The sequence below is a fragment of the Electrona antarctica genome (genome assembly GCF_951216825.1).
Source record: "Electrona antarctica genome assembly, chromosome: 21".
In the NCBI taxonomy this organism is placed as follows: Eukaryota; Metazoa; Chordata; class Actinopteri; order Myctophiformes; family Myctophidae; genus Electrona; species Electrona antarctica.
In genome coordinates this window covers 29,902,345-29,927,111 of record NC_136802.1, presented here as the reverse complement: position 1 = coordinate 29,927,111, position 24,767 = coordinate 29,902,345, and the positions used below count along the sequence as shown (strand labels likewise).

The 24,767-nt window shown below is 43.7% G+C and overlaps 1 protein-coding gene across 1 annotated transcript in view; it reads left to right on the top strand.

Moving 5' to 3' along the window:
- trpc5a (transient receptor potential cation channel, subfamily C, member 5a) overlaps nt 1-24,767 on the top strand; it is a 136,669-nt gene that overhangs the window by 96,873 nt on the left and 15,029 nt on the right. The window contains exons 10-13 of the mRNA XM_079491324.1: nt 8,920-9,057; nt 11,559-11,757; nt 16,919-17,058; nt 23,740-23,940. Coding sequence (XP_079347450.1) covers nt 8,920-9,057; nt 11,559-11,757; nt 16,919-17,058; nt 23,740-23,940 — 678 coding nt within the window. The remainder of the gene's footprint in view (nt 1-8,919; nt 9,058-11,558; nt 11,758-16,918; nt 17,059-23,739; nt 23,941-24,767) is intronic.

Below are 24,767 nucleotides of genomic sequence, written 5' to 3'. Positions count from 1 at the left end.
GGGGAATGCTGTTTAGAAGCTGATAAATGTAGGGCACTCTGAATTCACACAGGGACACAGGTCTTATTGATCCCAAACATCTAAGCAGCTTGTAGTTAATAGATAGACCGCCATGAGCAGGTGACTGATAAATCCATGAACCACTTAAACTCCTCTGGACTTCATAAACTGGACCTGTGTTGGCTGCATGGCTCTGCTTTGGTCATTTCTTTTCCTCCATCCACACCAAATCTCTCACCAAATCTCGGCCAATGTTCCCCACTATCTACAGTATGGATGCTGTTGTTTAAGTGAGCATAGCATGTATCAAAAACAAGAAATATTACATAGTCATATTTGTCAGGTGAAACAAATGCTGTAAGGGATACGGGTGGCGCAAGATGGAGCCCCTAGTGCGTTTGGTAGCATTCCTACTGATATAATGACATTATATTGGTAGTATTAATAGTATATCACATATAGTATTTACTGTGTTAATATCATTGTATTATACATATCGTTTCTTCTTTTTTTCATAAATCAGTGCTGTTGAACACCCTTTGTCTGTGTGTTGTTTTGAGAATATTGAACCTCTTAAATCCATTGGACCCTCAAACTGTCTGCTAAAGCAACTAACTCCACCACCTCTCCACCTCTCATGTGGTCGCAACAATAATGTGCGTGCGTGCGTGCGTGCGTGCGTGCGTGCGTGCGTGCGTGAGTTGGTGTGTGCGTGCGTGTGTGCATGCAGGGAGAGAGAGAGAGAGAGAGAGAGAGAGAGAGAGAGAGAGAGAGAGAGAGAGAGAGAGAGAGAGAGAGAGAGAGAGAGAGAGAGAGAGAGAGAGAGAGAGAGAGAGAGAGAGAGAGAGAGAGAGAGAGAGAGAAGAGAACAATCCGTGAGTCACAACGAGGAAGTCAAATTGATTTTCTAATCCTATTCCTGGTTTTCTTTCCTTTCATCAGTTTTTTTGGTGCGAAGAAGGTCAGAGAGAGAGAGAGAGAGAGAGAGAGAGAGAGAGAGAGAGAGAACGGAGGGAGACAGCTCTGTAGGCAAGGATTGTGATCAAACACAGTGAGGATGAAGAGGATGACAGATAGAGATACTGTAGACGGAGAGGGGGGGGAAGACAGATGATAGAATGACAGAAGATTACCTATCTTCTGTGTATGCCACAGGGCTTAACCCATTTTGGGCGGGAACCCCTTTTGGTGTTAGCATTATGTTATGCTTTAGCTATTGAAAAATAGCAGATCTACAAGCTCATACAAGCTACGAGCTTGTAGGTCTGCTATTTTTGAAAAACCGTGAAAATATTTATTTCAGAAAACTGGAGGATTTAGAAGATTTTTTTTAAATGTCGAGGTCAGGCCTAAATAGGTTAAGTACATCACTTCACTGTAATGGGGTATGCTTACAGCGTCCCTGTTCCGGGTGGGACGTTTGCCCAAAAAATAGCAGATTTTGAGAGAGTGGGTGAAGAAACGATTGCAAGCAGGTTGGAAGGGGTGGAGAAAAGTGTCAGGTGTGATTGTGTGATAGGAAAGTATCAGCAAGAATGAAAGGGAAGGTGTACAAGACGGTGGTGAGACCGGCTGTGTTGTATGGTTTAGACTAGAGACAGTCAAACTGAGGAAAAGACAAGGATGCAGAGCTGGAGGTAGCAGAGACTGAAATGTTGAGGTTCTCTCTGGGAGTAACACGGATGGATAGGATCAGGAACGAGTACATCAGAGGGACGGCGCATGTCAGATGTTTTGGAGATAAAGCCAGAGAGGCCAGACTGAGATGGTTTGGACACGTACAGAGGAGGGAAAGTGAGTATTAAAAAGAAATCATTAACATTGTGGACCTCCAGTACTAGGGAAAACAGAATGGGGGGACTTTTTTATTATTTCCACACAACAGCTCTCAGGTATATTAATGACATAGTATAATGTTAAAGTAAAATTAATGGTATTCCCCTTTAAAAGCTACGGCGACACAGATGTGTTCCAAAATGGGTTAAAAGTAAAACGAACACACACCAATAAACTTAACACCTTACGCGTTTTGGCCAAACAGAGCATATGGCTCTCTGATGAAGGTTCTTGGCCCGAAACGTGAAACCAGAGACCCTGCATCCACGCAGGCGGGCCAGGCACGCATGCCAAGACGCACGCGAAACATGATGGACGCATGCAAGCACGTACGTCCGTCCGTCATCATCGTAGTGTAAAGGCCAGACCACACCAATGACACTCCTTGCAACATGCATGGCCGCATGTGTTGTTTTAACATTATTGCCTCTCGCAATTTTCAAATGCTTCCGGTGATACAGTCTGGAGCAACGAGAGCTCTAATCATGAGTCAAATATAAAGCGGATGTGTTTGAAGCCTCCTCCCCACTTCCGTTTCGTCTTTACAGTCGCGCAAATGTATCCTAATATAAATATAAATATACTCTAAGGATATATAGCTTGCTGCTTAGCAGAAATGGACATAACAAAATAAGCTCTAAAGATATTTTAAAATATGTTTCCGTGAACGGAAGTGGAATAGTTGTCTGGCTACGCAAGACTATTTTAACATGAACTCTTCTCTTTATACCTTTAACCCTAATCTGACCTCCTAAATGCTGTGTGTGTGTGTGTGTGTGTGTGTGTGTGTGTGTGTGTGTGTGTGTGTGTGTGTGTGTGTGTGTGTGTGTGTGTGTGTGTGTGTGCGCTATTGATACCTGGCAGTGTTATTAAAAATACATTAACTTGACTTCAATAATGGATGGCGCGTGTGTGTGTGTGTGTGTGCGTGCGTGCGTGCGTGCGTGCGTGCGCAAGCACTAATCCATGGCAAGTAGTTGAGTAATTGGCTATATTGATCTGCATATTCAGCTCCAAATGAATTATTGTTTTAATTAATCTGCCAACACATGTCCTCAATTAGACGGACACACACACACACACGCACGCATGCACGCAAGCGCGCACGCACACATACACATACACACGCACGCACAAACACACACACACACACATACTCCTCGGTCAACAACAAACTGCATGCAAATAGTCTACTGGGAAATCTGTTCAGTCAAACATTCATTTTTACAATTAACAATGTAGATTTGTTCAGTCTCCCTAGACAAAGAGGAGAGACAGGGCGAGAGAGAGATGTGGAGAGAGAGAGAGAGAGAGAGATAGTAAGCTGAGTAAGCTAACCAGGGACAAAAAGAAGACCATAGCAAGTACAGAGATAGGATGGAATGGCGTTTAATCGAAACCGATAGCCTCGCATAGCACTAGCCGTAGCTTATTAGCATATAAATCATGCCAGTGAGCACACACAGATTCAATTAGCGTTAGCATCGGGGTATCTCCAGGTTAGCATATTGCTTTGTATAGTGGGCCAGGCTCGATCGCATCGGATCGGGGCACAGCCAAATTGAATTAGCTGGCGCTACATAGCGTAGCAGCGGTTAGCATATTTCCTTGTTAAGCAATCTAGGGCACATTGGCCTGGAAATTGAATTAGCTTAAAAGTAGCCCTGCGTAGTGCAGCTTAAAGGCAAATTAGATCTGAGTTAGCGTGCGGCTTAGGCTAACGGACAGTGCTATGAGCTATTTAGTAATTGAATGGGTAAGCTTAGCTTGGATCAATAATTGTCTCCACCAGGCCGAAGGCATGGGGAGAGAGTATGTTTTTTGTGTGTGTGTGTGTATGTGTGTGTGTGTGTGTGTGTGTGTGTGTGTGTGTGTGTGTGCCTGCGTGCGTGCGTGCGTGTGTGTGGACAGCTAATCTCGGCCACCGTTGGCTTGATCGCAGCCACACTCTGCAGACACACACCTGCCAGAGCTGAACCTCTGCCCCACGGTTTTCACTTTTATAGCGCCACCAGGAGGCCACTTTTTGACAGTACACCTACAGATTTTGTCCAAACTTCAACAAAATGCCACAATCATGAACACATTGTGTGATTACCGTGAATTTTTCACGCACATTCCCACTAGGCCGCAGAAGAAATGCCACTTGAAAATGTTCAACTTAGCCTCATGGTGACGCTATAACTGGCCCATTCGTGTTTTTACCTATAACAGCACCGATCTGTGTAAAACCTTGTATGCATGCATTTAAAATGACCCACATAAAAACCCCAGGAAAGTGTTTCTTGTCTCCCAAACATCATTAAAATAAGATCTGGTTACAAAAAGGGCAAAGTGTCCCTTTAAAGCAAAATCAAATTTCTCCTTAGGCGCGATTCATACTCCTATTTTAGAGCCGAATAAAAGTCGGTTCGGCTCTGTAGAGCCTACAAATTGACGTCATTTGAGGTTCGGGGGGGCTGGTACCGTCCTAAAGTCGGCTCTTCGGTGCTACTGAAATTTTCTGACGAGCCGAAATCATTTCGGCACTACAGCGGTAAAATAGGAGTATGACTCGGCCCCAAGTCCTAATATGCAATTTATTTGCAATGATTGTTCCTGCTGTTCTTCATACTGCCAAACCAAGTGAAGAGATCACAGACTGAGGCTTTGAAATATCCAAAACGATTGACATTTTATGGAAGAAGCTTCTGAACATATTGCTAGTTTGACCACTGCAAATGCTCTAATCGTAAAATAACAGCTCATCTATACGAGCTTGTAAATCGGCTGTTTTCGCTGTGCAACGTGCTTCCATTGAAGACGTGCTGGCTTCTTTATGGAATCCAAATGACTAAAATCAGTCGTGGCGACTGAGAACTTTAATCCACGCGAACACAGACACAGACAGACAGACAGAGATCGGGCCCCCTCATTAGCATATTGCTGCCTAGCAACAAGACCCCAAGACATGGAGAGAGAGAAGTGGGAAGGGGGCAGAGGAGAGCATGGATGAAGGGACAGCAAGTGGAGGGCGAGGGAGAGACAAGTCACATGTCATCCATTTGGAGAACGTAAAATGAAACCCTTACAGGTCATTTTACTACAGTTACACTCTCAAGTAAGAAATCACACCCGTGTGAAGTGAGGGGCGCTCATATCATCTACATCATCATACATCATCTCATTCGGGCCAATCAGAATTTGCGTCCTCACCTTCGTCTTCAATTACAATTTACAATTTAGGCATTTAGCAGACGCTCTTAATCCAGAGCGACTTACATTAGGCAAGAACAAAAGCATGGGAATACATCACATATATAAAATGCATTTATCATGAAACATGTGTAAGCTAAGAACGTAACTAGAACATATCTATATAATGACACTATACATATAAACTATACATATATACTATACTATGCTATACATATGTACTATGATGTGCTATGACTACATACAATGCAATTATTGTGCTGTCTACATGACATGCTATAAGTCTGTTTCAAATGCTATCTAAGTCTAAAAGTGCTATCTAAGGGGGTAGGATAAGTGCTATGGGCCATGGGCTATGTTTGTGTTACGCAATGTTTGTGTTTTCACAAGCAGTGGTTTTTCAACCGGTGGTCCGGGGACCACCACTGGTCTTTGAGGGGGTTCCAGGTGGTCCCCATGCTAAATGATGGAGAGTTGGTAACCATATGGACCCTTATAGATCTTTAACTCTTGAGAGTGTAAAATTAAACCTAATTTTACGCTCTCAAGAGTTACATTATTATTAAAACATCTGCATTACTTAATTTACAAGAAGTCTACACAATTAGAGAATGTAGAAGACCTCTTATCTGTTGTCTCTCCTGTGCTATACCAACATCAATTTGGAAAGAATTGTGGACAAAATCGTATCCAACGACCACAAATTATTCTTTGGTTTTAGGTATGAGAGGCTAAATCTCATCACATGGTGGTCTGTGGCTCAAAGGCCAAATAAATAATGGTCCTTGATATGAAAAGGGTTGAAATCCACTGGTGTAGAGGACGGGAGGAGAGATGTGAGAGGAAGAGCGGAGGAAGTAATGCGTCTTCCATGGTGAAGAAGCAGGAAGTAGAGTATAGCGGCGAGTCCACCTTGGGTTGACTTCTAGCATTCTCTTTATCTCCCTTTTCCTCCCTTATCGTTTCATCGTCTTTATAATTAAATGCTGAGACAGTAATGTTTTCTGAAGCCCGCACGCACGCACGCACGCACGCACACACACACTCACTCTCTCTCTCTATCTCTCTCACTCTCTCTGATAAGCGTTTGCTATATTGCGGATGGGATAAGACATGATAACCGTGTGTGTGTGTGTGTGTGTGTGTGTGTGTGTGCGTGCATGCGTGCGTGCGTGCGTGCGTGCGTGCGTGCGTGCGTGCGTGCGTGCGTGCGGGATATTGTAACAGAAACACCACTGCAGTATACCGCCAAACAGACTTCTGTAACACACACACACACACACACACAGGGATAATGTAAATTCACGTACACCCCTTTCAACACAAAATGATATGCATGAAAGACAGCACTTGACATAATGTCTCTCTCCTCTCTCCACCCTCTCTCTCTCTCTCCCCCTAAGACAAACAGGAGGTGTGGGAGATAGAGAGATAGCGGTATATAGGTAGGCGTGAAAGAGAGATGATGTGAAAGGATAAAGATATAAGCAGAGGGCTGTTGTTGTGACTCACACAGGACAGAGGGAGGTCCGCTCGGTACAGCGCTATGGGGTTGTTTTTGATGGCGCACTTTGATTTTTGTTTTAGTCATAGTCTTTTGAATCATTTTCATTTAGTTGTAGTCACATTTTAGTCACCTGGAATGTTTTAGTGTTAGTCTAGTTTAAGTTCCTCCCTAACATTTTAGTCTAGTTTATATTTGACGAAATTGACAGTATATTTAGTCATAGTTTTAGTCATCATGGCTACTTAGTTTTTATTCCGTTTTCCTCAGTGAAAAACGTAGTCGACGAATATTTTTTGTCACCATTTTGGTCGACGAAATCAAGACTATAAAGCGGTATAAAAGCACTATACATTTCGGCCATTTGAAAATAGCCGATCTGCGCGGCCTAGCGGCCCGGTCACCCACCTATAGGCTGACAGCGTGCCGTGGGTTCGAGTCCCGATCCCGACGACCTTTGCTGCGTGTCACATCTCTCTCCCCGTTTACTGTCGCACTATACTGTCAAAAAAGGCATAAAAAAGCCACAAAAAAGAAGGACAAAATAAATCTGTATGCTTCACCTGACTTGACTGTCAGTTCAAACTCTCCAAACTGTGTCTCTCTCTCTCTCTCTCTGCCACCCCCCACTATGTGGGAGGGGTGGCAGACATTTCAATACACTTGGAAGTCTTAAATGACCCGACTTTTCTATTTTTAGACCGCCTGTCTCTCTCGTTCTGTTTTCCTCGCCCTCCCTCCCTCCCTCTCTCTCTCTCTTTCTGAGATCGAGCCTTTGTTTTCCATAAAACAAGGTTGTCGGAATATCATTATTCTTCCACTATACTTGTGTCGTCTGTCGTCGTTTCTTTATTTAGCTCTCTCTCCATCTCTACCTTTTTTAGCTTTGGCTAGTCAAAAATAGCAGACTTGAAGTACTGCTTCAGAAGTTGTTGCATAATCGACCTCAGTACAGTACAGGTCTCAATAGGTTAGACATAACAATGCATGCTCTGTGCCCTTTCTCTGTGTTTACATTTATGCAATAATTGTACAAAACATGAGCTGTGATGATAATATGTACCTTCACCCCCCCCCCACCCCCCCACCCCTCCCACCGAACCCCCATCCTCTCTTCTCTGTCTTTCTCTCTCTCTCTCTCGTCTCTGTCTCTCTATCGCTTGTGTGGAACGAGCTTCTAAATGTTCTTTCTTGCCTCGATCTCCTAACCCTCCCCCACCCCCTCTCTTACTACTACTATCTTTGGACAAAAACAAACCCACTTTTTGTCTGGCATACAACAGGCCTGTTTTTATTAGTGACCTATACTCATCATTGACTGCCCCCTATAAGCCAATGGTATAGTCTGAAATGCCAATGGGAGTCTGCACCACTCGTGTAGCCAATCACGTAGTAGTGACCTATAGTCATGATTGGCTGTCTCCTAAGCCCTGCCCCGCACTGCGGAAGTCAACAGCTGCTAATGTTTGAGCTAACTGCATGGACAGCAGGAATGCCACAACGAAATAGTGATTGATCCACGAACAGAACGTCGAAAAGGAACACAAACAACCAGTAACATACACTGGGTGACGGCAGACTGCGGGGCGAGCGCTGGCGCTTTGGTGTCGGGGGGGGTCAGTTCAACATACTGTATGAATGCTGTACTGGCCATATATGGAGCGTGTCTTGAGTGTATAGGGTTTGATGAGGTCAGATTAACATATGGAATTTCAGAACAGGACAGCTCCATATACTGTATGGAGATCTAAGGGTGGCAGCGGGGGCAGTGTACAGGGTGTACAGTGATGAGGGCCCAGGTAGGGACGGGCCTTAACTTTCGGGCCTGTTGAGAACGTAGTTTTCGCCGGCTGCCGGGCGCGGCTGCACTAATAACTTTGGGGCAGGCCAGTCTAGAGTTTAAATGGACAGGTATCAGTCAAAAGGGAGACATCGAAGAGGAAGGATGGATGGGGAAGGATCAACATATGGAATCTGTAGTTCTGACATTTATCCATATATGGAGATCTAAGGATTTGAGGTCAGATGTAGAGTTGCTGGCCAATATTGATGACATCAAGGATCTCCATAATGGGCTTAATTGCAACAGCAGGTCGCATTTACTATGACATCAGGGATCTCTATCCCTGATGATGTCACGTGATGTCACGAGACCTGGGCATCATATATGGGGGTGTATAGTGATTTTGAGTGATACACTGACTGACTGACGGACAACAATGTACGATTTCATAGTAAATGCGGGCTGCGGTCGCAATACACCTGGCAAATATGACTATGTCATCGTTTCTTGTTTCCTTCTCTCGAACTGTGATGCGACAAAGTGATTCTGATTATTCTGATTCTCTCTCTCTCTCTCTCTCTCTCTCTCTCTCTCTCTCTAGTTTGTGGCCCAGCCTAACTGCCAGCAGCTCCTGGCCACGCTGTGGTACGATGGCTTCCCCGGGTGGAGGAGACGCCACTGGGCCGTCAAGCTGGTCACCTGCTTTATCATAGGACTGCTGTTCCCCTGCTTCTCCCTGGTAAGAGAGGCGGACGGAAGGTTTTAGTGTTTAGTCTAGTTTTAGTAGACTAAATATCATGCGATTTTAGTCGACTGAATCCACAGTTGATTTAGTCGACTAAAATGTATTTGGGGCGGGCCTTGATGCTGTCGTATAATTTTGCACTTGCTGAAAATGGCCGATCTACAAGCTCACAACACGTGTTGCAGCGCTGCAATGCGGTGTGAGCTTGTAGATCTGCTATTTTCATCATGCAAACCAAGTGTAAAATGACTTGCACTGTATCTCTTGTCCATTAGTCCCTTCCTAGCATTTTAGTCTAGTTTATATTTGTTATACTAAATTGTCAATATATTTAGTCTTAGTTTTAGTCATCATGGCTTTAGTTTCCATTTAGTTTTCGTCAGTGAAAAAAGGTATAGTCGACGAACAGACAGACAGACAGACAGACAGACAGACAGACAGACAGACAGACAGACAGACAGACAGACAAAAGATAGACATATAAGCCTGAAAATGGACAATTGCCACACTGGACAATTGAGCTCTTGTGTGAGTGCCGTGGTTGAGTTACTGTGGTGACTGCAGGGAGACCAGTCACCACAGTGATTGAAGGAAAGATGGAACCTGGTTTTGGTAAATGGTGAAATGGTTAAATGGTGCATTTATATAGCGCTTTCATCCAAAGCACTTTTCGTAAATTGTGCATTACATTCACGCACGCACGCACGCACGCACGCACGCACATTCATACAACGATGGTGGAGGAAAACCATGCAAGGCACCAACTTGCACATCGGGAGAAATTAGGGGTTCAGTTCAGAGACTTAAATGGTACATTTATATAGCACTTTTATACAAAGCATAGATACAGGGCCAGGCATTACATTCACCCATTCACACACAGACAGCGGAGGAAACCATGAAAGGCACCAAACTAGAGATGTGACGTTCGTGAACGAGTCGGATCTTTTGAACGGCTCTTTGAAAGGAACGATGGGATCCGGTTCACAGTAGGGAGCCGTTCCTTTTTAGAGGAGGAGGGGGGCAGGGGGGTTTCAACTGGGGGGGGGCACTGGGGAGACACTGGGGAGGCACTGGGGAGTGGGGAGTCCCTAGGGAGGCCCTGGGCAGATATTGGGGAGGTACTGGGGAGGCACTGGGGGGGACACTGGGCAGACAGTTTTTTTTTTTTTTGCCCCCCTTCCCCCCCACACACCCCCCCCATCGGGAACGTCGTTCAAAAGAGCCAGTCTTTTGAACGACTCTTTGAAAGGAACGGATCCCAGAGATCCGGCTCCTTTCAAAGAGCCATAAATCCCATCTCTACACCAAACTGCACATCAGGAGCAATTAGGGGTTAGGGGTTCAGTGTCTGGCTCAAGGACACTTCGATGCTAACTCTAATGACTTAAAATGTCTTACTTATACTGGATCAGTCAGGACAACTCAAGAATGGATGGAATATATATTTATTGAATATAAGATGAGCAATCCACTTCAATTCTAGCCTGACACTCCGTCTGAATTTTCATTTCGTTTCACTTCATTATTCAGACTGAAAGCCCTCCCCACGGCAGCAGTTTATGGGATGGGCGTTGTCAAAGCGGTAGTCTTCGGTGATTGGTTCATAACTTCATACCAACCAATCAGAATAGTAGGAAAGCAGATGACGTTGTTGTCAATCATGAGGCTATGGCTAACCCGTTTGCTAACCAAACAAACCACAGCCAACGAGCGCTACTAGCATGTGGACAAAAGCGGTAAAATATGTCGGATGATAATGTTTATAAAACCTGTCGTTTCTGTAAAGAAACTATTTATCATATGCCGATTTAATAGCCAGATTGATACGGTCGTGAGTCACCGCAGTGGGGGCAGCCATGTTTATTATCTGACGCTGTCGAGTGACGGGGCTGATGGCCAATCAGCTGCTGTGATCAGATTTCCGAACGACACTAACGAGACTCCAGACCTGAATCGCCAGAACATATTTTCTTAATGGGCGTGGCTAGCGATTCAGGGCTATTCAGTAGCCAGGCTACTTCAATTCGGCATAGAGTAGCGCCACCGTCGATCAACACTCTGCTGATTTCTGATCGTCTGCACCTTTGTTAAATTGACGCACACACGCACACACACACACTCCTCTCTCTCTCTGTCGCTCTAATTAATTAGTCTCATGTCGCGCAGCTGCGTCTAGATTCTCCCGGCGGATCCTGCCGGGAGCTGCCTATGCCATAGAAAGCATAGGTGGACCCCAGGCTAACATTTTAGTCTAGTTTTTATTTGCTGCCGAAATTGTCCGTATATTTAGTCTCAGTTTTAGTCATCGTAGCTTAGTTTTCATTTAGTTTCCATCTAGTTTTCGTCAGTGAAAAAAGGTAGTCGACGAACATTTTTCGTCTTGGTATTAGTCGACAAAATCAACACTTGTCTTAACAGTCTCTCTCTCTCTCTCTCTCTCTCTCTCTCTCTCTCTCTCTCTCTCTCTCTCTCTCTCGGTATATATGTTACAGATCTACTTGCTGGCTCCCAAGAGCGCGCTGGGCCATTTCATCAAGAAGCCCTTCATCAAGTTCATCTGCCACACGGCGTCCTACCTCACCTTCCTGTTCCTGCTGCTGCTGGCGTCGCAGCACATCGCGCGCACCAACCTGCACATGCAGGGCCCGCCGCCCACCGTGGTGGAGTGGATGATCCTGCCCTGGGTACTGGGTACGTTAACTCAAGTTCTCAGTCGCCACCACTGATTTCAGTCTTTTTGGTTTTGGGCCTTCTATAGAAGCTTAGGCTTATCTACAAGCTTACAACATGAACTGATTTCAGTCATTTTGGTTTCCATAGAAGTCAGCAAGCCTTCTATAGAAACTTGTAGATAAGCCTATTAACGGTTATTAGTTATTTATTTCAGTTATTTCAAGAACTTCAAGAAAACTTCTAGAAAACCGCACATGCGTGCGTGCGTGTGTGCGTGCGTGCGTGCGTGTGTGCGTGCGTGCGTGTGTGCGTGTTGTGCCATCTCCGCTGCCATATAAGGCGGAGGCGAGCTGCCACTACATGTGTCCATGGAGTGCCGAGTGACATAAGTGTTGAATATGAGCTAAACATGTGTGTCCCTGTACTGTATGCTTTCCCTGCGTGTGGACATAATTAATACTTTCAGCGCCATTGGCGACAATCTTTGTCAATTGAAGCCTAATTTTGATACTGACGCTTAACGCCATTGCCGACGGCCTTCGGCAATTGCGCTTTTATCGCGCATTCGATTGCTCGAGCCGGTTAGCTAGCTGTGTTGTTAGCACAGCACTGGATCGCCCATCTTAGATCGCCGTCGCCATAATAATCCATTCTATCCATTTCTTTCAATCGCCTGTATCTCCTATTCCTTGTCCCAGATGGCATTTTGGTAAAAACAGCGTTTCTTTGACAGCACAGATCTGACGATCTGGAGCTATGCAGAGCTCCGGTCTGGATTCACATTGTAAACAAGGCCGGCCCAGCTCTGTGTAACTTCCTAACTTAGGACTACTGCTAGTGAAGTGGAAATGGCGGCTTTTCAAAATAAGAGCTCAAATTAAAAAAATGCTGGCGTGAATTAGATCCTAATTTTTCAATAAATGATAGCGCTGAAAGGGTTAACATTTAGTGGAGCAGATTAAGTCAATATATCATAAGAATCATTCACTTGATCATACAAGCACCAAAATTGGCACACAAGTGCTTCGGAACCTACTCTCTCAGAAAAGTACGTTGTCCACTTGAAAAAACAAAATGGACACCATTTTTCAAGATGGCCGCCATTCGAGGTGGTTTTAAACAGTGTTTGAGTTATATTGAGCTATAAAATCCTATTTTGATGGCCTATACATCAAAATATATGTTTCTGAGTATGAGAAATCCAATTCTGCATTTAGAACATCAAAATTATTTAATATTATGATGATACAATGGGAATTAAACGATAAAGTGGGGCAGATTAAGTCCATATTCCATAATAATCCTTCATGTGGTGGTACAAACACCAGATTTGGCACAGTTGATGTCCAGGATGTACTTTCTAGGAAAAGTATGTTTTCCAGCTGAAAATCCAAGATGGCCGACCAGTTTTCAAGATGGCCACCTCGTCAAATTAATAAGTAGAACTTTAGTGAACAGAAATGTGTGATCCACACATTGATCCAAACATCAAAATGAATGTATTCTGATGGTGTCAATTTAATTCCAATATGGCCGCCAGTTTTCAAGATGGGGGCTATTACGCAACTCAAAATTTGCATTTTCGGAAGCTGTCTGATCACAGATATTGTTGAAGGGCAACATCACCATTCATTGAAATTCTGTGATCAAGCTCTATTGGTTTGTAATTTTGTATATAAGAGTGATGTCAAAGCACAACCAGGACACACTGGTGACATCACTGCTGTGAGACTCCGCATGGGGTTCAGTGTCGGCTTGTAACGTAGCTGTAGTTGTGGTTTACTAACTGTTGTAGTCGTATACTCACTGTAGTTTGTAGTATACTTTAGTGTTCTAAATGCTATCTAATAAGCCCCTGTATACTGTATATCTCAAATAGATGTTTAGTTAGTTGTAGCATTGTAGTTGATAGCCGCACCTGAATTGACAGGATGTGTCAGCGTGGGAGAGCTGAGACAAGGGTAACAGGGATTCAGTTACCTGGATGGTGTACAGATCGCACAGGACTTGCACTGGATGAATGGTCGGGCTAGGTGTAGGGCACCAGATGCTTGAACCTAGATGCATCCCATATTTCAATGTGCTTGATGTTTTGTATGGTTGGGTGGTAAAAGGATATAGCCCTCGGCCTTTAACACAAGATGTTCCGCTACTAAAACTGATTGGAGGAAGTGTCAAACAGATACGAAAGAGGAGTTGAAGGCTCCCCGTATTTCAGGCAATACACCTGTTGCCCATCATGTTAGACTCATCCAGATTGGATGATGGAGGTGGCAGTGAGGATACATTGAGGCAAAACAGTACAAAGTATCACCAAAATTGTCGGGCAAATGTTTAGCAACTGAAACTCCAGCGTTCCACTAAGAGAGCAGCTGAAATTCAGAATGATCCTGGTGAAGGACACGCAAAAATTCAAAGAGTGCAGTGCAGCGGATGTGATCCCCCCCCCCCCATCGAAGCCCTGTATGACGATCGTTGTGTCAGCAAAGCTCGTCGTGGAATTATGAGGGACCCAAGCCATCCCAACCGCAGACTGTTTGAGATGCTGCCACATGGAAAACGTTTTCGCAGTCTCGAAGCCACTGGAAATAGACTGCAAATAAGCTTATTTCCCCAAACAATCAGATACATGAACGAACTGATAAGAACCAGGGGCGAGTTTACCTAACTTTGCTACTACAGGGAAACATGTACATATGTTACTATTTTTCTAGCACTCTATTTTTCTAGCACTCTTCCCTTTGTTTTGCTGTGCTTGCTGTGTTTTTTGTTGTTTGAATATTATGCTATCTATGCCGCTGCATTGTCATTGTAAGGAAGCCAAAGAAAAATAAGTTTTACTCTTATATACCTGTACATAAGATGTAACAATAAAGTCCAACCTTGAACCTTGATCTACGTTCAAGCATCTGGTGCCCTACACCTAGCCCGACCGTTCATCCAGTGCCATTTAAGCAGTGTTGGGTGTAACGGCGCTATTAATAACGGCGTTATGTAACGGACTACTTTCATTGGTAATGGAATAAAGTAACTACTTAGTTTTGCAATTTAGTAGTTAGTTACCTAGTTACATTTCCAAAAAAGTAATCCCGTTACTATAATGTGTCCCTGTTCATTTTGTTGGCAAGATTTAAAAAATAATAAAGCCCCGACTGCCCGCGGAGTCTATTTCTCCTGCCTTCTGTGTGAGTTATCCTTCCAAGCCCACTATACCATGTACTATACATCCTGCGTCTACTACATCCTGTAGTTCACTTAAGAAATAAAAGTATTGTTACAAGTAGCTTTTATTTTGAAGAGGAAGTTGTTTCGGTTGTAGCCAGCTGCCATGACAGTCTAGTCGACTAGAAGTGCCGGGTGGTAGTAGAATAATAATAACAACAACATGCTTTTAGCCAAAGTTCATGAAAACCGCATGCGTCTATGACTTAAACAATGTAGGCTAAACACTTTGGAATTACGTTTAACATGGTATATCCTCCGTGGCGGCGTCATTAGGTGAGTACTAGTTAATGAATTGTTAAGTTTCATAGTATCATTCATCATCAACAACAGGCTGTTGTTGTTGCCCCCCCCAAAATGAACAGGTTACTGCCTACAGGATTATCATTCTGTTACTGTCCCTGCCTGCAAGGATGGCCGCCGTGCCATTGCTTATAAACTATCTAATTCATACGTGGGTCGTCGTGGGTCCACGTGGAGTTGTTGTTTTTGTTCATGCGCCACGGCGCGGCGTGGAGAGGGCATCAGAGCGCAGCGCAACAGCCTAGTATGGCATATTGTAGTGTACTCTCTGCACTCTCTTTCTGTCCAGTCCTACGTGCCGATTGTGGCAAATTATATTCATTAATAAAGAGAGAGAGCTGTAAAGGGGATATTGTCTATGGTCAGTTCATGGTGTGTATCATTCTCGTTTTTAACCGGGCCGTGATAATGCGGCGCAATGACGGTAGGCAGTAGCCTAATACAATGTAACCAACTTGCGCACGCATTAAAAAATGGGTTTTAATTGTCGGGTAACGGAAAATAACGGAAAATAATCTAACCTTTTACTTTTCTCAGAAGGTAATTTGTAACGGTAAGGGATTATTTTTATGGGCAGTAATCCAGTAACCTAACGACGTTACTTTCTAAAGTAACGATGCCCAACACTGCATTTAAGTCCTGTGCGATCTGTACACCATCCAGGTAACTGAAGCCCCGTTACCCTTGTCTCAGCTCTCCCACACTGGCACATCTTGTCAATTCAGGTGCGGCTATCTAACTACAATACTACAACTAACTAAACTTCTAGTGGAGATATATACAGGGGCTAATTAGCATTTAGGACACTAAAGTATACAACAAACTACAGTGAGTACACTACAACAGTTATTAAACCACAACTACAGCTACGCTACAAGCCGACACTGAACCCCATGCAGAGTCTCACAGCAGTGATGTCACCAGTGTGTCCTGGTTGTGCTTTGACATCACTCTTATATACAAAATTACAAACCAATAGAGCTTGATCACAGCATTTCAATGCATGATCAACGAATGATGTTGCCCTTCAACAATATCTATGATCATACAGCTTCCGAAAACGCAAATTTTGAGTCACGTAATAACTGCATCTTGCAAACTTGCGGCCATATTGGAATTCAATTCCAACACCATTAAGTTCTTACAGTCAGAATACTTTCATTTTGATTGGATCATTAACACATTTCTTGCATTTGACGAGGCGGCCATCTTGAATACTGGCAGCCATCTTGGATTTTCAGCTGGATAAGGTGCTTTTCATAGAAATACATCCTGGACATCATGTGTGCCAAATTTGGTGCTTGTACCACCAAGTGAAAGATTCTTATGGAATATTGACTTATCATCATAATATTCAATAATTTTGATTTGCTAAATGCAGAATTGGATTTCTCATACTCAGAAACATACATTTTGATGTATAGGCCATCACAATAAGATTATTCAATCAAACTATAGTTCAAACACTGTTTAAAACCATTTTGAAAGGCGGCCATCTTGAGAAATGGTGGCCATTTAGTTTTTTCAAGTGGACAACGTACTTTTCTGAGAGAGTAGGTTCTGAAGCACTTGTGTGCCAAATTTGGTGCTTGTATGATCAAGTGAACGATCGTTTCAGTAATCTGCTCCACTATTGTTCAACTGTGTGTTTTAGGGTTCATCTGGGCGGAGATCAAGGAGATGTGGGACGGAGGCTTCACGGAATACATCCACGACTGGTGGAACCTCATGGACTTCGCCATGAACTCTCTGTACCTGGCTACCATCTCACTGAAGATAGTAGCCTACGTCAAGGTAATGTATACCGTGTGTGTGTGTGTGTGTGTGTGTGTGTGTGTGTGTGTGTGTGTGTGTGTGTGTGTGTGTGTGTGTGTGTGTGTGTGTGTGTGTGTGCGTGCGTGCGTGCGTGCGTGCGTGCGTGCGTGCGTGCGTGCGTGCGTGTCTTTCACTGTGAGAGGATACTGTAGTTAGGGTTTGGGGTTAGACTATAAGGAATTAATTTGAATTTAATAACAGTAATTATCCTAATTTAACCAGAAAATAACTAATAATGGTAATAATAATAATAATATACAGTCGCTGTCAGGTGGAAACTTTACTTGTTACTTTTCAGGAAATGGAAGGACACTTTTTCAGAAGTAGTAGTGAACAAGCTCACAACTTGTGGACTTGTAGCTTTGCTATTAAGTAAGTTCAAATACAATTTCCAGGTCTCTGCCCGACAGCGGCGATATAAAAGGTATTTCATCCATTGTTTGTCCCGGCAGATTGGTTGGTCAGGTTGAGCAGTGAAATGGAAATGGCAGAGCCAACCGTATGTCTAAATCAGTTTGTGTGTTTTGTGCTGCCGGGCACAGCCGTGAAATTCAGTTAATATGCTAAATAGACCGGGCTCAACTTCTGATGCTGCCGTTGAGTGTCTCCGACCGTTTTTCACTCCAAGATGTCAGTTTATTATGGTGCTCCTGTTTGCAGAGCTTTGTTAAGATAAATGCCAATCACACACAGTGTGTGTGTTTGCGTGTGTGTGTGTGCGTGTGTGTGTGTGTGTGTGTGTGTGTGTGTGCGTGTGCGTGTGCGTGTGTGCGTGCGTGCGTGCGTGTGCGTGTGCGTTGCTTGTGGGTGACCAGTTCCCAACTCACCGGATGTGGGACAAATAGTGTGTCTGTGTGGGACAATGTGGGACGCTCATGAATAATTTTAACATGAAAACAAAAATAATAACATTTCTATTCCTCTGTGGAATAGAAAATGTTATTATCTACATTTATTTTCAATTAGACATTTTTATCCCGTCCCTTCACATAGCATCACTTTGCCATCTGGTTGATTCAGTAGCACATAATAGGGCTATGATGGACAATAGAGCCTACAAAACAACCAACCATTCAACAACACAACTGGACAATACACCAACCAAAAGGCTTTGTTTGATTTGAGTGTGAAAACAATCAGGACATGAAATAGGCTACAACCAATTAGAAACCAATATAATGTCTACTTTATCAAAGAACCACATGAGTATGGAAACATGGCATCTTGTTTTGGATTCAGTACGAACGTCTCCATGGGCCACACCGTGAAGCCTCCTTTTGAGCAACACGTTGTTTGTGAGTCTCGCATTGTCTGTGTCGCTTCACGTCATATTCACCTCTGTGTGTTACGGCCGGGCTCCACCGGGCGCGTCAGCGTCGCTACAGCGTCGCGTCTCCGTCACCGTCAGGGAATGTTCCCTTTTTAATCAATGAAGGGTGGCTCCACTGCCCGCGTTGCGTTGCGTTGACGGAGACGCGACGCGTGCATTAAAATTGAACCGGTGCGTTTTTTGACGCACGCGACGGAGACGCAACGCGTCCGGTGGAGCCCTGGCGTTACTGAGAATCAGAATCGCCTTGCACTGCAGACTTCACCCACGGACATCTGGTCACCATAGTATGCGTGCGTGCGTGCGTGCGTGCGTGCGTGCGTGCGTGCGTGCGTGCGTGCGTGCGTGCGTGCGTGTTTGCGTGTTTGCGTGCGTGCGTGTTTGCGTGCGTGTTTGCGTGCGTGCGAGACGGAAGGAGAGTACATTTCCCATTCACTTGTCTGGGGACAAAAGTCACACGAGCACACATAAATACATTTTAAATCAACTAACTGTAAGTTGGTTTTGGTGAATACATTTTTGAATATTAGATGAATATTCTCAGTTTATAGAATATATTAGTCTCAAGTTAATAGAATGTCTGTGATCTTACATACATTTCATACATTCCAAATACAGAGTCATAGACTCTGTATTGTCTCTGTATCGTCGGCATTTAAACTTGTAGCACTGTGTGTGCACTCACCCAATAATGAATTCCTAAGACTTGGAGTTCTTTTGAGGACTAGTTTCATATTCATTTGAAAGTTCTGGCAGAAAACGTATATTTAGTAAAAAATATCTCCACTTTTCCATGAGCTGCACACAGACAACATTCTCTCTAGCAAGGGGCCTGGAATGAGTGCAGGACTGAACATATCAAAACTTCCAATACAAAAGTATGGACCACACAAAATAGGTGGTGTGATCAATAAGTGCCTTTCTCTGCCCCGCCCATAGAGTATATATATAATAGAGACTGAACTGGCGCGAAGCTCCGCCCCCCCAGCTATTCATGTCAGTGGAAGTTGCTCAATGGCGTTTTGAAGCACCCGGAAGACTGCCGGAAGTCCCTCCCAGGACCTCAACTTTGAGGTCCTGAGTGACGTAGGGCAACCGAGCGCTCAACGTTAAAGCCCAGCTGCACGGGGTTTCCCGGTCATGAATCCACGGGTCCGCCTGTAGTCCCTCCTCCTACCACTAGGACCCAGAGCTTCAACGTTGGGAAGTCTGCCTGCCCCCTTGGCCCCGCCCCTCTCCAATTGTTTATATTGTGTTTAGTTTCCAAGATGGCCGCAGCACCAGGAGGGGGTGGGGCGGAGGTGAGCAGGTGGGGTTGACATATGCCCTAACTGTGCTGCGTTCACACATTCAAGACATGTGTCTGTCTTGTGACTGTGTTTAATTGCCACTCCAATGCATTTCCAATGGAAGCCCATATGGTTTGATTTTGTTTGGGGCAGAACACATCCACCAAAGCTGTGTTCAGACTAGGGCATTCACTTCTAGTCATTTTTACTAGTTGACTAGTTACCTAGTTTACTAGTCGACCAGTCGACTAGTTGTTTAACTACCTATTATGTAAAAAAATAAAATAATTAATTACTGGGTGATTATTGAGTACACACACGCAGTGCTACAAGTTTAAATGCCCACGTGGTCAGTCTGCTAACCTTGCACGGATAGGACCGATCTATGGTGTATTTGGAATACATGAAATGTATGTAAGATCACAAACATTATAGGGCTATTAACAGCATTGGAAAGGTGATGATTAGGAAAGCCAGACAATAATGCCAGCCAATAGTGTTGGCTGCTAGGAGCGTCACAGAAAACGTGAAACCAAGAGTCACTTGTCCGTCAAATTTTAATGCACTTGTCCGGAAAGATGTAATACTTGTCCCGGACAACAGGACAAGCCTCAATGTCAAGCCCTGCTTAAGTGACTTCATTTGCAATTTAATAACTAAAAAACAATGATAACAGTAAACGTAGTACGACTCAGCTGGTTCATTATTTTCTTTTCCTCCATTATAGATGTGCGTGCATTGCATTCACACAGGGAGGCTAGTTAGCGTTGGGAGTTTATTGGTTAGGGAGGGTTTCAGTTCAGGAATTAATTAATCCATTCCCTTTAACCCATTTTGGGCGGAAACCCCTTTTGGTGTTAGCATTATGTTATGTTTTAGCTATTTAAAAATAGCAGATCTACAAGCTCATAGCGCGCCACCGAGTGGCGCGCTACGAGCTTGTAGGTCTGCTATTTTTGAAAAATCGAAGAACGACTGACATAGAAACATAGCTTTTTCAGAAAACTGTCAGGATGTAGAAGACATTTTTAGAATCTGATCTCAGGTCAGAATGGGTTAATGGGGTGGTGTCATGATAGGCCTATGTCTGAATCAGTCGCCTTTTATGCTCGGCTGCAGGCGCAACCTTGAAATTCAGTTAATATGGTAATAATAACCAACGTTTCATGCCGCCGGCCGCCGATGTATCTCTGAAAATCATTTTTCATTGGAAAAATGTCTTGTTTACGGTTCTGCTATTGCCAGAGCTTTAGATAAATGCCAATAGAGGAGGAAGTGCCGCGAGTGGCTGGGTTAATTAAAGGTTATGTCAAGTACAAAATACACAGAACAAACCGCCTGTAGGCGTCGATGTCCTTGTTTGTATTCAACGGTGTAATCCTTTTAAGTTTTATGTCAACTGTAATTGCAGTTGCAGAGAAAACGATACCACAGGAGATACAAGTGGTTAAAGGTAGTTAAACGTATCAGGGATCAAAGTGAGAGAACAATAAGTGATCCCAGGCACACCTTCTCTGAAACAGGGCGACCGCCAACACGTTTGGACCTTGAAAGGTCTTCAACAAGGCGAAACGTTTGTGTAATCGCTGGAAAATAAAATGGATTCTTAGATTAATCGCGATCATTAATCGATTCACAAAATGTCGAAAATGTATTATTTTATTATTTAAAGAAAAAACATTATTTGATAATATTTTACTTATTTTACTTGTTTTTTTTCCCGCAATTGTTGAACCTTCCAGTTGACACTGTTCTCCATTTGTTATTTATAGCAATACAAGATAATGGAAGTAAATTCATCTTCTTTTCACTTCGAATCATTAGAAAGCTCTTTGATTATTAGTCACACAACAAGGGCGAAATAAATCATGTATAGGCATCGCGGTGCTTCAGGTAATCAGATTGTAGCCCAATTAATCGGAATGAATCAAATCGTAGCCCTCTGAATCGGAATCGATATGATATGATATAGATATGATATAGTACTTTATTGTCAGTTCGCACTGAAATTTGTCTTGCGGCCCAGTGGCCTTGTATGCAACACATATACACACATTTGGCATAACACAAGAACAGAAACAAAAATACAGTTACATACATAGAGACATAAGGGCACAGAGCAATGTCCACAGCTCAGTCTAGTCCTGCCCAAAAACCTGATTAAGCCTCAAAGTCGACTGATGGACAAAAGACTTCTTCAGTCTGACCTTATTGTGTGCTGGAACACCTTCCTGAAGGCAGCAACCTATACTCTCCATACAAAACATGGCTAGTATTAGAGGTGATATTCCTTGCTAACCTTAGGATGCTGTTATCATACGTGGATGTATAGAGCCTCTGAAGTGGTTGTCCAACAAATGTTTAGTTGTTGCAGCATTTGTGACTTTGAGGCTACAGACAAACATCCATACCAGACGGTACTACAGTACTGAAGAACACTCATAGTAACAGAAGTGAGAAACAAAAGAAGAATCCGTCTACTAGCACCAAAGGATCTTAAACGGCGAAGGAAATAGATTCTTTGCTTTGTTTTCTTACACACTGATTCAATCTGATCTTTCCATGACAGGAGATGATCTATTACTACTCCTAGGTATTTGTATGAATCTCTTCTGTCTTTTATGTGTTAACGATGAGAGCGTTGTTATCACTCCATTCAACCACCGTATTTACTCTGTGTTGGTGCAGTCCAGGATCACTGGATCGATCTAGAAGAGAGATTAAAGTTGTATCATCTGAGTACTTTAGTATGTATTGATCTGGTGTGTCAGTGCGACATTCAGACACTCCTCAGTACGACAGCTGTCAGTATAAAGGGTGAAAAGTACAGCTGAGCTTACACAACCCTGGGGGGCACCAACATTAGTGGTTAATGCTGCAGAGATCGAAATCGAAACGTCAGGTAGTAATCACAATTGCAACTGGATTAAAACCTGGCCCTTACCCCTGTGCAGGAGACCCTTACATACAGTACTGTATATCTACTGCTCATACAAGAGGGAATCTGCACTTGGGACGGGGGAGATATTGGGCTTGTGAGCTTCAGGCAGGGCTACTAATTTGTCAACCAGTATAGGTGTTCCCAAATTAATGATTAAAAGACGTTTGTATATGATCTGCTATATTTGAATAGCCAAATGAAAGATCCACACACATGTAACATCAAATAAAAAGCAAGATTTTTATGTAAAAAATATAGAAATGTGCACGCACACACAAACACGCGCACACACACACACACAGACACACACACACACAGACCAGACGGATGAGCCATCTGTAACAGCTGCGAGTCACTGATGGTGGCTCGCCTACACCACGCGCACGTGTGCACACTTTTCATCATACAGCGCATTTCTGCTGATGTGCACATATACTTTACTACATGCATGCGTGCACACATTTGAAGTTCAATGATCATTTAGAACAAGTTGTTCTAAATTGTTGGGAACATTTCACAGTTTCAAGCGCCCTGCGTGTGTGTGTGTGTGTGTGTGTGTGTGTGTGTGTGTGTGTGTGTGTGCGTGTGTGCAAAGGTTACTTTTAATTAGGTGAATTTAGAAGTACCTCATCCGTGAACCTACTGAGGGGGCGAGAGAGAGAGAGAGAGAGAGAGAGAGAGAGGAGGGTAAAGCAGAGTTATTTATACAGGCCAGCTATCAGAAACAACTTCTAACCAAACAAAAGTTGACGCCATTCGACACGCATCCAAGTCCAATCTGATCCCATTTCGCACCGCTGTGTGCTTTGTAAAGAGCAAATGGATGGGTGGGATGGACAACAAATGAATAGTGCGTGCGTGCGTGCGTGCGTGCGTGCGTGCGTGCGTGCGTGCGTGCGTGCGTGCGTGCGTGCATGTGTGGGTTGTTAAATGGTTGCCAGTCACTCAACACTCATCTCACGCTGATAGTAAGCCCATGGGCTGTGTGAAAGTGTCACCGATGAAAAATGATGATGGTTCTCTCTCTCTCTCAATCTCTCCTTAACCAATCTTTCACTCTCTCTCTCTCTCTCTCTCCCTCCCTCACTCCCCCCTTGCAGTACAACTCCTCCCGTCCCAGGGAGGAGTGGGAGATGTGGCATCCCACGCTCATCGCCGAGGCCCTGTTTGCCATCGCCAACATCTTCAGCTCGCTGCGTCTCATCTCTCTGTTCACGGCCAACTCTCACCTGGGCCCGCTGCAGATCTCCTTGGGTCGCATGCTGCTGGACATCCTCAAGTTCCTCTTCATATACTGTCTAGTACGCATACTGTTGATTTGGACCGCAAAATATTTGATTTTAGTTTTAGTCATATATAGTCGCTTGAATAGTTTTTGATTTAAGTTTTACGTCACTTTTTTTTTTTTTGCCACCTGGAATGTTTTAGTGTTAGTGTAGTTTTAGTCGACTAAATATCGTGAGATTTTAGTCGACTAAATCTACAGCTGATTTAGTCGACTAACATGTATTTCGGCGGGCCTTGATGCTGTCGTAATGGCTGATTTTACTAAAATAGCCGATCTACAAGCTCACAACACGTCGCAACACGTAGATCTGCTATTTTTAGCATGCAAACCAAGCGCAAAATGTGTTGACTTGTGTCTTTTACTTACTGGATCTCTTGTCCACTAGTCCCTTACTAGTTACTAACATTTTAGTCTAGTTTTTATTTGTTGATGAAAATGGTCAATATATTTAGTCTTAGTTTTTTCATTTCCATTTCGTTTTCGTCAGTGAAAAAAGGTAGTCGACGAACATTTCTTGTCATTGTTTTAGTCGTCGAAATCAACACTGCTGGGATGCGCCGCCGTGTGCATTTGCCGCTTACATAAAAGTAGCAGTGACACAGTTTCCCCCTGTTTATCAGCTGTTTGATATACACGTACACACAAACACTCGCGCACGCACAGACACTAACCCATTTAGACGATAAAAGGGCCGATAAAAAAAAGTATTTTAAATCCTAACCGTTTTCTGAAAATCCTATGTTTCTATGTCAGTGGTGATCAACCCGTTTCATGTCAAGGACCCCCAGAAGTATCTGTATTTGGCCACGGACCATCATCTGAAAATATGTTGTTCCAGGG